Source organism: Leptopilina boulardi, unplaced genomic scaffold (genome assembly GCF_019393585.1).
Source record: "Leptopilina boulardi isolate dan_hultmark-lab unplaced genomic scaffold, ZJU_Lbou_2.1 LbouV2_150, whole genome shotgun sequence".
Classification (NCBI taxonomy): Eukaryota; Metazoa; Arthropoda; class Insecta; order Hymenoptera; family Figitidae; genus Leptopilina; species Leptopilina boulardi.
In genome coordinates this window covers 287,305-302,888 of record NW_026137697.1, presented here as the reverse complement: position 1 = coordinate 302,888, position 15,584 = coordinate 287,305, and the positions used below count along the sequence as shown (strand labels likewise).

At 27.3% G+C, this 15,584-nt stretch overlaps 1 protein-coding gene across 4 annotated transcripts in view; it reads right to left on the bottom strand.

The window, feature by feature from the left end:
* LOC127276641 (G protein-coupled receptor kinase 5) overlaps positions 1–15,584 on the bottom strand; it is a 29,734-nt gene that overhangs the window by 769 nt on the left and 13,381 nt on the right. For all 4 annotated transcript variants that reach the window (XM_051297224.1, XM_051297222.1, XM_051297221.1 and 1 more), the window contains 5 exons: positions 8,865–8,960; positions 1,992–2,349; positions 1,004–1,910; positions 683–820; positions 20–148 (listed from right to left, as the gene is read on the bottom strand). In XM_051297224.1, coding sequence (XP_051153181.1) covers positions 20–148; positions 683–820; positions 1,004–1,910; positions 1,992–2,349; positions 8,865–8,960 — 1,628 coding nt within the window. The remainder of the gene's footprint in view (positions 1–19; positions 149–682; positions 821–1,003; positions 1,911–1,991; positions 2,350–8,864; positions 8,961–15,584) is intronic.

Sequence of the window (15,584 nt, the reverse complement as noted above, 5' to 3'; positions counted from 1 at the left end):
GAAATAAACGTGAAATTACCTTTCTCCTAAAGGGGAAACAGCCTCTATTTTCATTATTGGGTGGAGGATGGTTTATCAATAAATCAGGAGTGGGTGCATTGTTTAAACCAACTATATTAAGTTCCTTGAAACACTCGGTCTCTATCATCTGAAAGCAAAAATAAAATAAATGTGCATTCGCATTTAAAATCACAGACAAGTGGATGTCTAATAAAAGATTGACTTCATTCAATCTCGAGTCGTTTGATGGATGAAATTTTTTTTTTTTAAAAAGAAATTCGTATCAGAAATCAAAGGAGAAGCGATTCTCAATACTCAAAAGAGACCCGCATCAATGTTCCCTTTTTACTTCACAGAGAATAATATTTTTTTAACTTCTTCATTGAATATTGACTTTACCAAAAAAAAAAAATTTAATTTTGAATACTTTATTTTAAATTGCAAAGTGATAAATTTTTATTATAAGTCAAGAAGAATTGAAAATATTTTCCGAGGAAAGAGAAAATTTATCGTGGTAAATAAATTGAATGTGACGCGTCATGATGTAACATTTAAAATGATTACTTTCGTAATTTTCGTTGGGAGGTCAGGAATTTTTTTTCTCTTTTTTTTAAGGCAGGTCAGCTCCATTAAAAGTGTCACACAAGCTGTAAGATTAAATACTAGAGATAAAGGACCTCACCTCATTTTGCCAGGGAATTGAAACACTTCCGGTATTGAACTTGCTATAAAATGTATCATCCGTCGCATCTAAATTTATACCCTTTACTGTTGAAAATTGTTCAATGTCCAAAACATCCTTAGCGTAAATTGCATGCGGCTGAAAAAAAAAGAATTTATTTTTCATGTTCAATTAAAAAAAAAAAAAAAAAAAAAAGCAAGTGTAAAAAGAAAACAGAGTTTAGATGTCCGTAAAAAAGAGAAAAAAAAGGAGAAACCTAAGCGAGATAAGTAAAGAACTTAACGAGTGGAAAATCGATTTTCCACAAACACCAATACTCACATCTGGCACAAACGGTGGTTCCCACATACCGGCTTCGACTCTTTTCCAGTTTAAGCATTGAAAAAAATTATGAAGCTTCACCTCCTTTGCACCATGTCTTCCGCATTTACAACCAAGACGATTTTTTGGACTTTTTTTCAATAACTGTTGACAAAGACTTTTTGCCTCCTCAGTGAATTTATGTGAATATTTTTCCTGATCCTCTTTTACACGTCGATCAACTTCTTCGCGAGCTACCTTTTCTTTTCGTGCACGAAACGGCGCTTGACCCTCAATCATTTCATATAAAAGACAACCAAAACTAAACCAATCAGGTGAAAATGTATATTTTTCATTGTCAATAACTTCCGGTGCCATATAACCAACAGTTCCAACACGTCCTCTCACCATATCATCCTCAGTTATTTCCACCGCTAAACCAAGATCTGATATTCTCACATGTCCATGATCATCGAGGAGAATATTCTCTGGTTTACAATCTCTATAGACAATTCCCTGTAGATGAAGATGCTCGAGGCCACAAACAACTTCAGCAGCATAGAACCTTGCACGATTGATGTCAAAACCAGGATCACCGCCCATATTATAAATATGAAATTTCAAATCACCACCATTCATTATCGTTAAAACAAGACATAGAGCATCCTTTGTCTCATATGCATAAGCCAATGAGACAACAAATTTTGAATTAATTTTTTGCAATATATTCTTTTCAATTAGCACCATTGATTCGCCTTTACGTTTTTTAATTCGTTTCTTTTCTAATTTCTTGCAAGCATACATTTTACCGGTTGCCCTCACTTGACAGGCGCACACCTCACCAAAGCCACCTTTTCCCAAGACTCTATACATACGAAACGTCTTGTACGTCACTGGCTGTGCCTCCAACCACTTCCATTGAAGATATCTAAAAATTCAACAAGAAAATATAAATTAAAATTTTTTTTTTTAAATTAAATTTAAAAAATTATTAAAATATAAATCCCACCTGAGAAAATAGTAACTGTTGAGGAATATTGAGAATGGTTCGCCGGCCAAGAAATTTTTTACCGTTTGTGCAATTTCAACAAAAATTTCTTTTCCACCCGAGCCAAGTCTCTCTTCGCACTGTGAAATTAAGGAATCATTTAAAATGTCAATAACTTCAGAACCCTCTCGTTTCAAATATTGTTCAAAAAGTCGTTTAGCAAACTCTGTGCGATTCTCATCCATTTCAATTTCATATTTCTCAATTGCATCTAAGAACAGATTGTAACTATGATAAGCTGGCTTTTTATCCTGGCAAAATTGCCGAAAAAGTAGCCGCCCAATCGGCTGCTGATCAACGACATAGCCGTATCTTATGTCTGCAAACAAAAAAAAAAAAATAATATTTATTTTTAAACTAGCAAAATTAAATACAAAATAAATAAAATATTAATAATAATGAAAATTATATATGTTTACAGGCCTCGGATTATAAGACTTTTTCCGACTTTTTTCAAAAATACGACTTTTATCATCGACTTATTTTAAAAAAATGTAAATAAAATACATTGTTTTAGTATAAAATTGATATCTTCTTCAGATCTTTTTCAATTTAATTATTTAACAAATTTTGAACTAAAATGATTCTTCACTAAATTAATTATTTTTAATAATTTTAATGAAATACATCACAAATTCAATTATATCAAAATTACTTTTTCAATTAAAATTTTTATGAAATTTAACAATTGTTTATAATTTACAATAAAAAAAATATCACAATAAAATTGAATTATTTTTTAAAAAATTTCAATTCAAAATAAACTAAAATTCAATTATTATACCCGAAATTTTAATTCAAAATCAATTAAAAATCCATTAAATTATCTAAAATTTTCAATTTAAAATTTAATTATTTACCAAGTTTTCAATTTAAAATGAAATAAAATTCAATTATTTTCTAAAATTTCTATACAAAATTAATTATCCAAATTTTCAATCAAAAATGAAATGAAATTAAATTATTATCCAAAATTTCAATTAAAATTCAATTATTTCCCAAAATTTTCAATTCAAAATGAACTGAAATTCAATTATTACAAGAAATTTTAATTCAAAATCAATTAAAATTCAATAATTATCAAAAATTTTCAATTTAAAATTTACCAAGTTTTCATTTTAAAATGAAATAAAATTCAATTATTTTCTAAAATTTCTATACAAAATTAATTATTCAAATTTTGAATTAATTAATTAATTTCAAAAATCTCAATTTTAAATCTTTGAAAATTCAATTAAATTTAAAAAATTTTTTCTAAAAATTGTTTGATAAATTATATTTAGTTCTGTAAAATTTAATAATTGTTTGAAAATTAACAATATCTTTTGAAATTTAATTATTTCTAAAAATTTCAACTTTAAGCCTTCGAAAAGGATTATTATTAAAAAAAAAATTTTTTTTTATTTCAAAATCTGAAAAATATTTTTGTTAAAATAAAAAACAAATTATATTTTTGGAATATAAATCGACTAAAACGACTTTTTTGTGTCTTTAAGTTGATTCGAGGCCTGTATTTTTATAATTAATATTTAATAGATATTCGTTGGCCCCTGGTACCTTAAAAATTAATTTTTTTCAAATTACTATCTTCTACAAAATTTCCTGGCGCATCTTTTTTCTCATCATAAATTTCGTTGGTAAACGTTGTGTACTTCAGTTTCGTGAATTGAATTTTCAAATTTGCAATTTTAAAGAAACTTATTCCGAAATTTGAAAACACAATTATACAACTTTGGCAAAAATGAGAAAAAAAAATTGTCAAAATTTGACACGTCATAAGATTACTATTCAAAAAAACACGTGAAATTAGAAAAGGCCAACTTCAAGTTAGGACAGAAGGACAGACCAAGCATTTTATTATTATATAATAACAAAAAAAAAATAATATTTATTTTAAATTATAATTAAAAAAACATTCTTAATTTTACAAAAAGTAAATTTTCCTCTTAATAAAAAGCGTTAGAGAAAATATAATAAAAAAAACCTATTTTTATATGCCGATAAATTCCAATTTACGATAAAAGTAAAATAGCTGAGGCGTTTTAACGATTTATTATAAAATTTCTATGATTGAAATCAGAATAGAAATTCTAAATGATGTCTCGTTAGGATAAGAAAGAATAAATTGATATACGTATATATTGATACTACATATATAGAATAACATTTTCCATCGAATACTTATTTCTCCTCTGACTTGCTCTCTAATACGTGAAGCTATATACCATCATAAGAATGCTCTTCAATCAACTGGAAGTTGAGACTCGTTCAACTGGAATCGATGTGAAATACTGACACACACGAGGTGAAAGCCAGACAATAACAAATTTTACCTTTTCACAAATAATTTATCGCGCGTGCTTTTAAAAAATCACATGAAAACATTTTTATCCAAACATATCTTTGAAAAAATGATTTAAAAAAAAAAAAATTATTTTTGTAGACAAAAAAAAGAAATGAAGAATAATTATTGAATTTCAATTTTCTATATTTATGAAAAAATTAAATTTTTTTTTTTTTAATGGAAAAATAAGGTGCGATAATTTGCGGTGCCTGATATATAATACAAAAATATCATTAAAGATGACCTAGTGTGTTTGCGATATTTGTATCTTCTTCGATCCATCGTACAAACAAGCAATTTACCTTACTTTATATATACTCTACAAACACCTAAATCATAGGTGTCTTGTGACCTTATATTTTCTGCCTAGGTAATAATTAGTTTCTTATACGACAATGGCCAGCATAGTAATACGATAGTATAATTATAGTAAATAGATAATCAAATTTAAATTATTGCCAACTTTATAAATTCCAAAGAGAGAGTTTTATTTTGAATTTTCAATATAGCAAATTTTTGTAAATTGAATTTTAAAACTTGAATTTAACAAAAAATGCAGAATCGAATTTTATTTAAGGAAAAAAATAAATGAAAATTCGGTTAAATTTCTTAATTGAAAATTCGAACAATGTGAATTTAAAAACATTATAAATTCGTAAGAATTTTTTATAGTTTTCATTTTATAAAATGAATTTCAAAATTTACTCGAATTTTACAAAAATACAGAATCGAATTTTTTTATGTAAGAAAAAAATTAATGAAAATTCGGGTTAATTTCAATGAATTCTAATTAAAAATGGAAATTCGAAGGAATTTTTATAGTTTTCATTTTATAAAATAAATTTTAAATTTACTCGAATTTTACAAAAACACAGAATCGAATTTTATTTAAAGAAAAATAAATGAAAATTCGAAAAAAAAACACTGGATATTCAAAGGAATTTTTATAGTTTTCATTTTATAAAATGAATTTCAAATTTACTCGAATTTTACAAAAATGCAGAATCAAATTTTTTTATGTAAGGAAAAAATAAATGAAAATTCGGTCCAATTTCAATAAATTCTAATTAAAAATGAAAATTCGAACAATGCGAATTCAAAAACTCTGGAAATTCGAAAGAATTTTTTATAGTTACCATTTTCTAAAATGAATTTCAAATTTACTCGAATTTTAAAAAAATACAGAATCGAATTTTATTTAAGGAAAAAATAAATGAAAATTCGGTTCATTTTCAATCGATTCTAATTGAAAGTGAAAATTCGAAAAAAAACACTGGAAATTCAAAGGAATTTTTTATAGTTTTCATTAAATAAAATAAATTTCAAATTTACTCGAATTTTACAAAAATATAGAATCTAATTTTATTTAAGGAAAAAATGAATGAAAATTCGTTTTAATTTCAATAATTCTAAAGATTTCATTAAAAATGAAAATTCGAACAGTGCGAATTCAAAAATACTGGAAATTAAAAGGAATTTTCATAGTTTTCATTTTATAAAATGAATTTCAAATTTACTCGAATTTTACAAAAATTACAGAAACGAATTTTTTCATGTACGGAAAAAATAAATGAAAATTCGGGTTAATTTCAATAAATTCTAATTAAAAATGAAAATTCGAACAATGCGAATTCAAAAACACTGGAAATTTTAAGGAATTTTTATAGTTTTCATTTTATAAAATAAATTTTAAATTTACTCAAATTATACAAAAACACAGAATCGAATTTTATTTAAAGAAAAATAAATGAAAATTCGGTTCAATTTCAATAAATTCTAAAGATTTCATTAAAAATGAAAATTCGAACAATACGAATTCAAAAATACTGGAAATTCATAGGAATTTTCGTAGTTTTCATTTTCTAAAATGAATTTCAAATTTACTCGAATTTTAAAAAAATACAGAATCGAATTTTATTTAAGGAAAATATAAATGAAAATTCGGTTCAATTTCAATAAATTCTAATTAAAAATGAAAATTCGAACAATACGAATTCAAATCATTGGAAATTCGAAGAAATTTTTTTTATAGATTTCAGAAAATTGTACAAAAGTCGTGAAATAATTTTAAATATCTAATAAAAGCGACCGCATTTTCATCGATCATCCACACGGCGGTGTTAAATAATAATCGCGTCTTTTCAGAATTGATTTTCCATCAACGTTGGCGTCGACCATAAACGTGTACGCGCCTGTTATCTTAGTGGGTTAAACAATAAAGGCGCGCTACCCAGATCTCAATTTTTCTTTTTTTTATTCTGCATATAGACGAGCAATTTCAAAGCGCACGTATATAAAGGACTCTTGATAAATATATATGAAAACGAACATTGGAAGTGTGCTTGCCATATATACATATATATATATATAATCATGTCTCTCATTAAAACTTTATTAATATCACGAATATAAGCAGTAATTAAATAAAGTGCTTCAATTCATTAATTTCTGATTACGATAATGGAGTTCTGCGAAAATATTGTCTCATCGTGACAAAAAAAAAAAATTTTTCTTTCACAAAAAAAAGGAATTAAAAAAGCGAAAAATTTTTTTATTTAATTACTAATTAAAAGAAATTTTTTTTTTTGAGAGAGAAAAATACAATTTATCTCCTATGAAGATTTGAGGAAACTTTGAAAATAGAATGGAATCCATTTTCACTCAACTTGAGAGAAAGATTGATGAAGGGTGATAAGATGTCTGCTGCGGGAGGAAATATTCGAATCATGTTCTATATGGATCATTACGATAGACACCAAGGAAACCGAGCTTGGGACATCAGTGTGCTGTTTGTGTATACAGTGAATGCAAATTCTCGAGAATGATAGTACATTCCCTCAAACCCTTTTCCTATATATATTCACGCATTCTCTATCTTGAATTTCTATATTTTCCCTTGCCAAGCTTCCGCGCATTGATATATATATATATATATATCCGATCACTGAAATAAATAAATTCAAATAAATAAAAATAATTCATCGTTTATTATAATTTAATTTTTCCAAAAAGTTAAATAAAAATTACTAAAAATAAATAAAAAAAAAAAAAAATTTTTTTGCAATGGAAATAATATAAAAAGAAAATTTGTCACTTAAAGATTGGAAATAATTAATAAGATGAAAATCTCTGAAACGAGATTAAAGATTGTTATAACTGATTTTGTGAATACTTGATTTAATCTGCACGAGGAAACGGGATCAAACAAGATAACTCGTTTTTCAAGTTGACATTTCATTTATTAATTAAGAAAACCCTTTGATGAATAAACTGTTTTCACAAAATAATCTCATTGGGAGGATTTGTGTGCAACGTTTTCTCTATATTATAATTTATCTATCGAAAATATTATTACGTGTAATTCAATATTTTATCATTGAGAAAAATTTACTAAAAATAGAAAAATTTATCGTTGATTAAAATGATAATTTATATAAAATAAATTTGTTTTTTAAATAATTAAAAAAAATTCTGTATTTCTATCAAATAGAAGGTAATTTGAATTATAATAATTGATTTATATTTTGCTATAAGGTTTCTCATAAACTCCAAATTAGTTGTGGAATTGAAAGCCTTATATGAGAAATATGAAACATAAGGACTAAATTTATGAACTAGTGGAGCTTATAAACTTTAAAAAGAGCTTCAATATTATATTCTCAATCTTGAATGGTGCCATAAAAGTACAAAGTAACTTCATTTCAAACATGTCGTGTGTGCAAACATTTTTTTTTTTTTTTTATAAACAATGAAAACATCCGTTGCCACCTCGTAAAGTCGATAGTTTATATATTGAAAACGAAAATTTTTTGCTGTTGTAAATGAAATTTTTACTTTTAATTTTTTATTTCTTTTTTTTAATTCTTGAATTTAGTAAATTTTTATACCAAATAGCTTTGAATTTTTTATCATATTTTTCTTCCCTAAGTATTTCTTAAAGGTTCTTAATCCAAATTATTTTTTTTTTTTCAATAAGTGCAGAGGGTGCAGATATTCAATAATTCGAGATGAGGTCAGCGAAGGGTCAGAGTAGTGATTAAATCATACTCGTCGAAGGGGGAAAACGTGCTACTTATGAACTCTATCGGATATTTCTTATTCGAAGATATGTATATATATATATATATATAAAAGGCATTTTTAATAGTTTTTAATTCTAAAAGTAAGAAATTATTTTTTTTTTCTCATTTTCGATTTAAGAATTTTTTTCATTAATATCATATATTCCAATTTGTGTTTCTTTACTGCTAAATATTTGCATTTGCAGCTGGTCATAAAGATTCATTATAGAGAGGAATTTTTATTCACGAGAAGATATTCAATATCGCGTTTTCGTTCAGAAATGTCTTCTATTATTTAAATTCAAATAATTGATAAATAATAATTTAATTTACTTGATTTAAAGAATTTAATTATAATAATTAAATTATTTTTCCCTAATTTTTTTTTTTTCCGATTAAAAAATCCAAATTGATAATAACATCACTTACCCAATTTATCTTTTAGGCCAATGCACTGGGATATGTGCGGAAATTGTAGTATTTTCCTCCATTTTTTACTCTTTCCTTTGTTGCTGTCACCACCACCTGAAAGCAAAAAAAAAAAAAAAAAAAGTAATAGTAAGAAAAAAAAAGAAAAAAGAATAAGAAAATCGACTTGAAACTTTTCTCTCATGATTGAATTGTTTTCTTTTCTGGAAAATAAATTTTTATTCTTTGTGTTTACGATTGTACTTTTTCTTATTGGATTCTATTCTGAAATAGAAGATAGAGATGACCCGAGACGAAGAGACTCGATACAATTTCCTTTTATTTTCAAAAATACAACAACTCTTTTTCTCGTTATAGAGACGTTGGCGAAAAGAGCACAAACTGTAAATTTCAAAGAGCACATTGAAGATTTTTATTTCAAGCCAGAATTCAACATTATTTACAAAAAAAAAAAAAAAACATTTACTATTCATTTACTTAAAAGATCCGCACTCTATTCTTATATTTTTTTGTTAAACATTTCTTTTAGGAAATTCTTTTTTTGAAATTTAACGAAATGAATTTTTTTTCGATACAAATTTAATCGTGAAAATTGGAAGAAAACGAAAAATAAAAATATACTTTATTTTTTTTTTTTTTGGAAAATTAACTGTCATTAAGAAAAAAGGAGAAGAAAATTTCAATTAATTAAGAAATCCCCTCCAAAGGGAAGGAAAATATTTGCATTCTTGAAAAAAAAGTAAAAATCTTGAGAATAATTTATTAAAATATCAGAATCGTAGGATTAAAGTTTGGAGACGGTTGTTTGTAAGATTCATCAAAAGGGAAAAGCTCCTGGGGAAAGCTATATAGAATCGACAAAAAAAAAAAGCTTGAAAGACCTGGTGGTAATATACGAGAAAAAAAAAAGTGGAAGGAGAGCTGTCGACATTCGCGGCCAAGTTTTCGATTGCACATTAAAAACCGGTAGTGTGAGAGAGAGAGAGAGAAAAGTCGTTTATCAAGCATCAGCATAATACTATCGTGGACTTGAATCTTTATTATTATTTTTTCGTTTTAATAAATTTAAAAGCGTTAAAAAAAACTTTTTTTTGTCATTATAAATTTTCAATAATAAAATTCTCTTTCACAATTTTAATTTCGTTATTTTATTAAAGAATTTTTTTTTTTTATTCTAAAAAATAAAAATACAATTAAAATTTGGTAACTATAGAAATAGAAATTAGCTCCGTGAATTATGACAAAAATTGAAGATAAAACAAAAAATTTTTTATTCGTCGCATTTGTCGCGCTTTATCACAAAAATTATATACATATAAACACGTCCTCTGTCGTTAATGATTGCATTTTTTTTTCTTTTTTATATACGAATATAATACCCACGTATCTTGAATTTACGAGGTGTGGTGAGACTTATCAAAATTAGCATGTGTTTCACACAAATGCAATAATTTAATCGTTAAATTTAATATCTACATTTTTATGATAAATTTTAAATTCGTGTTCAAGTCATCTCAAATTGCATAGTAAATAATAATTCTTTTCCTCTCTCTCTCTCTCTCTGTATCTTTTATATATAAACGTTTACTCTAGGTATGTCAGTAATTCAAACTCTTAATTTATTATCGCGCGTCAATTATTAATTAAAACACTGAATCAGATAAATATACACTTTCGTCATTACATTTGAATATTTAATTACGGTTTCATAAAAAAAATCGATTATTTAATTCTTAATAAATTTGATTAATATTTTATTATTAAATTTGTAAAATATTTTTTATTTTTATTAAATTTTTATTAAAAATCCTTTTTTTTTAATTGTAATTTCGAAAAGAGTAATTTTTTCTGACTTTCCAAAGGAATTTCAGGCCTCGGATCGACTTAAAGGCACAAAAAAAAAATCGTTTTAGTCGATTTTATATTCCAAAAAAAGTCGAGAAAGTCGATTTTTTTTATTTTAACAAAAATATTTTACAGATTTTTAAATAAATTTTTTTTTAAAATAATAATACTTTTGGAATAGTTAAAGTTGAAATTTTTAGAAATAATTGAATTTTCAAAGATTATTATAAAAATAGTTAAAAATAATTTAATTTCATTAGAGTTATAATGGAAATTGTTAAATTTCAAAAAATTTTCGATGGAAAATTTTAGAAATAATTAAATTTTAGAAGCTTTTAAATTCAAATTTTTGAAAATAATTAAATTATAATTGAAAAATTTTGGATAATAATTCAATATTAGTTGATTTTTGATTGAAAATTTTGATAATAATTAAATTTTAGAAGCTTTTAAATTCAAATTTTTGAAAATAATTAAATTATAATTGAAATTTAGGATAATAATTCATTTTTAGTTGATTTTTGATTGAAAATTTTGATAATAATTAATTTTGAATTGAAATTTTGGATAATTATTGAATTTTAATTCATTTTGAATTGAAATTAAATAATAATAATAGTAATAATTAAATTTTATTTGATTTTAAATTGAAAATTTGGAAAATAATTGAATTTTATTTGATTTTAAAATGAAAATTTGGAAAATAATTGAATTTTAAAAGATTTTGAATTGAAATTTTGGGTAATAATTGAATTTTAGTTGATTTTAAATTGAAATTTTTGAAAATAATTGAATTTTATTTTTTTTTTTTTTTTTTTTTTTTTTTTTTATTTGAATCAAAATATCGAGCCCACAGTCAAAAGACCATTGAAGGGCAATACATTTGTGTCAAACGAAAATAACAAAAATAATTGAAGAATATAAGATCTACATAATAACAAAAATAAAAATTGCATTAATCATAAAAACAAAAAGAAAACATTGTAAAGTATTAGATCTTAATAACAGCATTATACTAATATATATTATAAAAAGAAAAATATATTGTTAGGTAAACTATAATCTAACGCCGAGCAATAATATAATCATATATAACGCTTTTAAAGGAATTTAAGGACATTCCAAAAAAGTCTATATTTACATCATGGTGTAAACACATTACATTTATGCCATTGCACATATTATATATGGGTGCAGCAAAACCTATTGTAGAGTGAGGCATAGGCAGCGAAAATGGCTGATAATAACGTGATTGTTGTCTCGGTATTTTTAGTCTTATCATTTCAAGAAGGTTTGGACAATTAATTGTATAATTAAGCAGTTTAAATAGAAAAATAGATTGATTTATAAATCGACGTTCCGCTAAGGTTAAAAAATTAAAGGTTTTGCATAATTCATAGTAATCAGATCCTCGTGGGGGGTAAACATGATTCTTTCGGAAAGATAGAAACTTTAAAAATCTCTTTTGAATCTTTTCAAGGTTTTGAACATATTTGTCAAAGACAGGATTCCATGGGATCGTTGCATAGTTAAATTTGGAAAGAACAAGGGCATTAAATAATAAAATAAAAGTATCTATATTTTTAAAGTTTCGAGCATTCCTAATTAAGCTTCCCAGAGACCTAGTGGCAGTTAATTCAACAGCTTCCACATGAGGTATAAAAGTTAATTTCGAATCAAACAGAACGCCTAAATCGCGGATCGAATCTTTTCTAGTTAATTCAATGTTATCTATAAAGTACTTGTGGCTTATCAGAGTCTCACGCCGCGTATAGCTAACAATATAGCATTTATCTAAGTTTAATTTGAGCTTGTTATTTAGGCACCACCGAACAAAATCATTAAGGTTGGATTGAAGGAATTCAGCATCTTCTAATGATTTAATCGGATGAAATATTTTGAGGTCATCTACATACAATAGTTTACCAACAGTTAAACAATTAGAAACGTTATTTATAAATATATTAAAAAGGGATGACCCCAAAACTGATCCTTGAGGAACACCAGATGAAGGGATAAATGACTGTGAAGAGAATCCATTATATTGAACCATGTTGGGGCGATTGACAAGGTAGGACTGTAGAAGTGAAAAAAGGCTAGCAGGGAGATTTAAGTCAGAAAGTTTAGAGAAGAGGAGCTCATGATCTACACTATCAAAGGCTTTGGAAAAATCAGTATATACCACATCAAGCTGGTTTCCTTCCGATATAGTTTGATTAATATACTGAGTAATGCTTACTAAGTTAGTAGTAGTTGATCTATTATTTATACAGCCATGTTGCTCATCAACAATGACGGGTGCCAAACTATAGGTGATATAACTCACTATAGACTTCTCGAAAATTTTAGCAAAATTAGAAATAATGGATATCGGTCTATAGTTCCTTACATCATCCTTAGCACCCGCTTTGAAGACGGGCACAATTTTTGTAACTTTCCATGAACGAGGAAATGTACCACTTGATAACATGGAGTTAAATAAATAGCATAAAGGTGGAGAAAGTATAGCGTAACAGGATTTTAAAAAGAAACTAGGTATTTTATCAATTCCTGCTGTGCTCTTTGTACTTAGTGATTTCATTGCAAGTGATACGTCTGATGATGATAATTGAAAGTCATTTGAAAATTGAAAGTTTTTAGAAAAATTGTTCTCATCATCAGGCGCATCACCAGGTTGATAAACACTTGAAAAATATTCGGCAAAGGCATCAACAATACTCTGAGGGGTATCAAATATTTTATCATTTAATTTCATGACCGAAGGAATGCGCGATTGTGATTTTGCCCGATTTACAAATTTCCAAAAGCTTTCTGGGTTAGCTGAGCAGTCCAACTCGATTTCGTCAAAAAACAGCTTCTGCTTTTGAGAGATACGTTTTTTTAAACTACGGGTAAGGTGTTGAAGCTGTTCCTTGAGTCGAGGTGAACCGCTGCGACGATATCTGCTGTAAATAGTATTTTTTAACTTTATATCATTTATAATATCACATGTAAAAAAAGAAGGAAATTTGGTATTTTTAGGTTTGTTATTAGAAAAAGTGGGAATATGCTCATTAAATAACTCCAAGATTTTAGATTCCAAATAATTAGACGCCTCGTTTATGTCATCAAATTCCTTAATAGGAGACCAATCCCAAGAAGCGAGGTTTGAGTAAATCGTTGGAAAATTTCCAGACTTAAAATTAAATCTCGGTTCTCCACCAGTTATGATGTGATCTGATTGCATAGGGAAGGAGTTAGGAAATGATAAATGGGCACTAAGTGAAGGATGGTGCATATCTTCCCGAACAATAGAAAAAGAGGGATGGAAAACGTTCCCGGGAGCACATGTAAAAATTAAGTCTAGGCAAATTCCACGATAATTGCGGATCTTATTTATTTGTGTGATATCAAATGTGGCAGCAAGAGATACTAGAGCTTTGAGTTTCTGATCAGTCACAAGTAAATCTGAAATATCGTTATGGTCATAATTTACAAAACTGGGAACATTAAAATCTCCAATAATTATAATTTGTTTAGAAAAAATTTGCAACTGTGATTTTATACAATCGAAGATATCAGTAAAGTATTTAAAAGATAAATTAGGAGGTAAATATAGCGAAATAATATCAATAGTAATATTCTTTTTGATTATTCTAAGAGCCAAAAAATTAAAATGGTTAATTAAAACATCTGGGAAAGTAATAGGTATGACGTCTACATTATAATCGAACTTCACTGCTACCAATACACCTCCACCTCTTCGGTATTCTCTATCATCCCTGTACACGTTAAATGAAGTTGCTGGAAAGAGCTCGTTGGAATTCACTGAAGGAGAGAGCCATGTTTCAGTAAGGATAAAAATATCATATAAGTCAAAATCTGGGAAAGCTTCAAATTGAGATATTTTTGTATTAAGGCCGCGAACATTCTGATAGTAAAAATTCAAAACGAAATTTGTAGACCGAGTTGTTATGTTGGGGGCCGTTTCTTGGTGATAGTGGGGATTCCTTTGATATAGCGGATGACTAGATCTGTTTCTCCGTTCTTGATTCGTTCGTCCATTATCAATTTCTGGTCCCTGAATGCTTGTTGCTGGCGCATGGTTCTGTCTGGAACAAACGAGAGTCTTTGCAGAATCGGTGAATTCGTCAGCCGGAGTGACCTTGCCGCAGATAGAATCGACGATGCCTGGACTTGGGTCTCGCATATAATCTTGACTGGCCTCGGATCGGGGCGGGCCTGAGAAAATTTACCAATTCTTGAGATTTTAAGGGAATCAACGAAGGTAATTGGTGTAGTAAAGATAGAGTTGATAAGATCTTGTACACCAGCCTTATCAAGATCAGAATTATAATTGCCGCCATCGTTGAGAACTTCAGGTTGACCAAAAATTAATAAATTAGACTTGCGTCTTTGCATATCTTCAAATTCTTTTAATATAGAATCTGTAGAATCAACATTTGTATTTATTAATGATTCTAAAGTCTCAACACGGCCCTGAACTAAAATCATTTCATTTTGGACAGTGTCAACTTTACCTTCAACATTATCCAAACGCGTTTTAAACTCATCGAATCCCACCTTAAGTTCGGATAGTGAAGTCTCAAGTCGATGCATACCATTCTTCGTGTCAGTCGAGAGATTTGATATTTGTTGAGATATTATTTGGAAAGGGTTACTCGTATCTGCAGGAAAACAGAAAACACTAGTCTGCGTCCCTGAGGCTTCTGGTGTAGGTAGAGGAGAGACAGCCGGCGATGAAACAGGGCCGCAACATTTTGAGAAACCGCCGCTTGAAAGTTTTTTTGTTTTTTCAGCACAACAAGGGTGGTAATTAGCGGAGCATACAGGGCAAGACACAGGGTTCACGACCTTCTTTTTACACCATCTGCA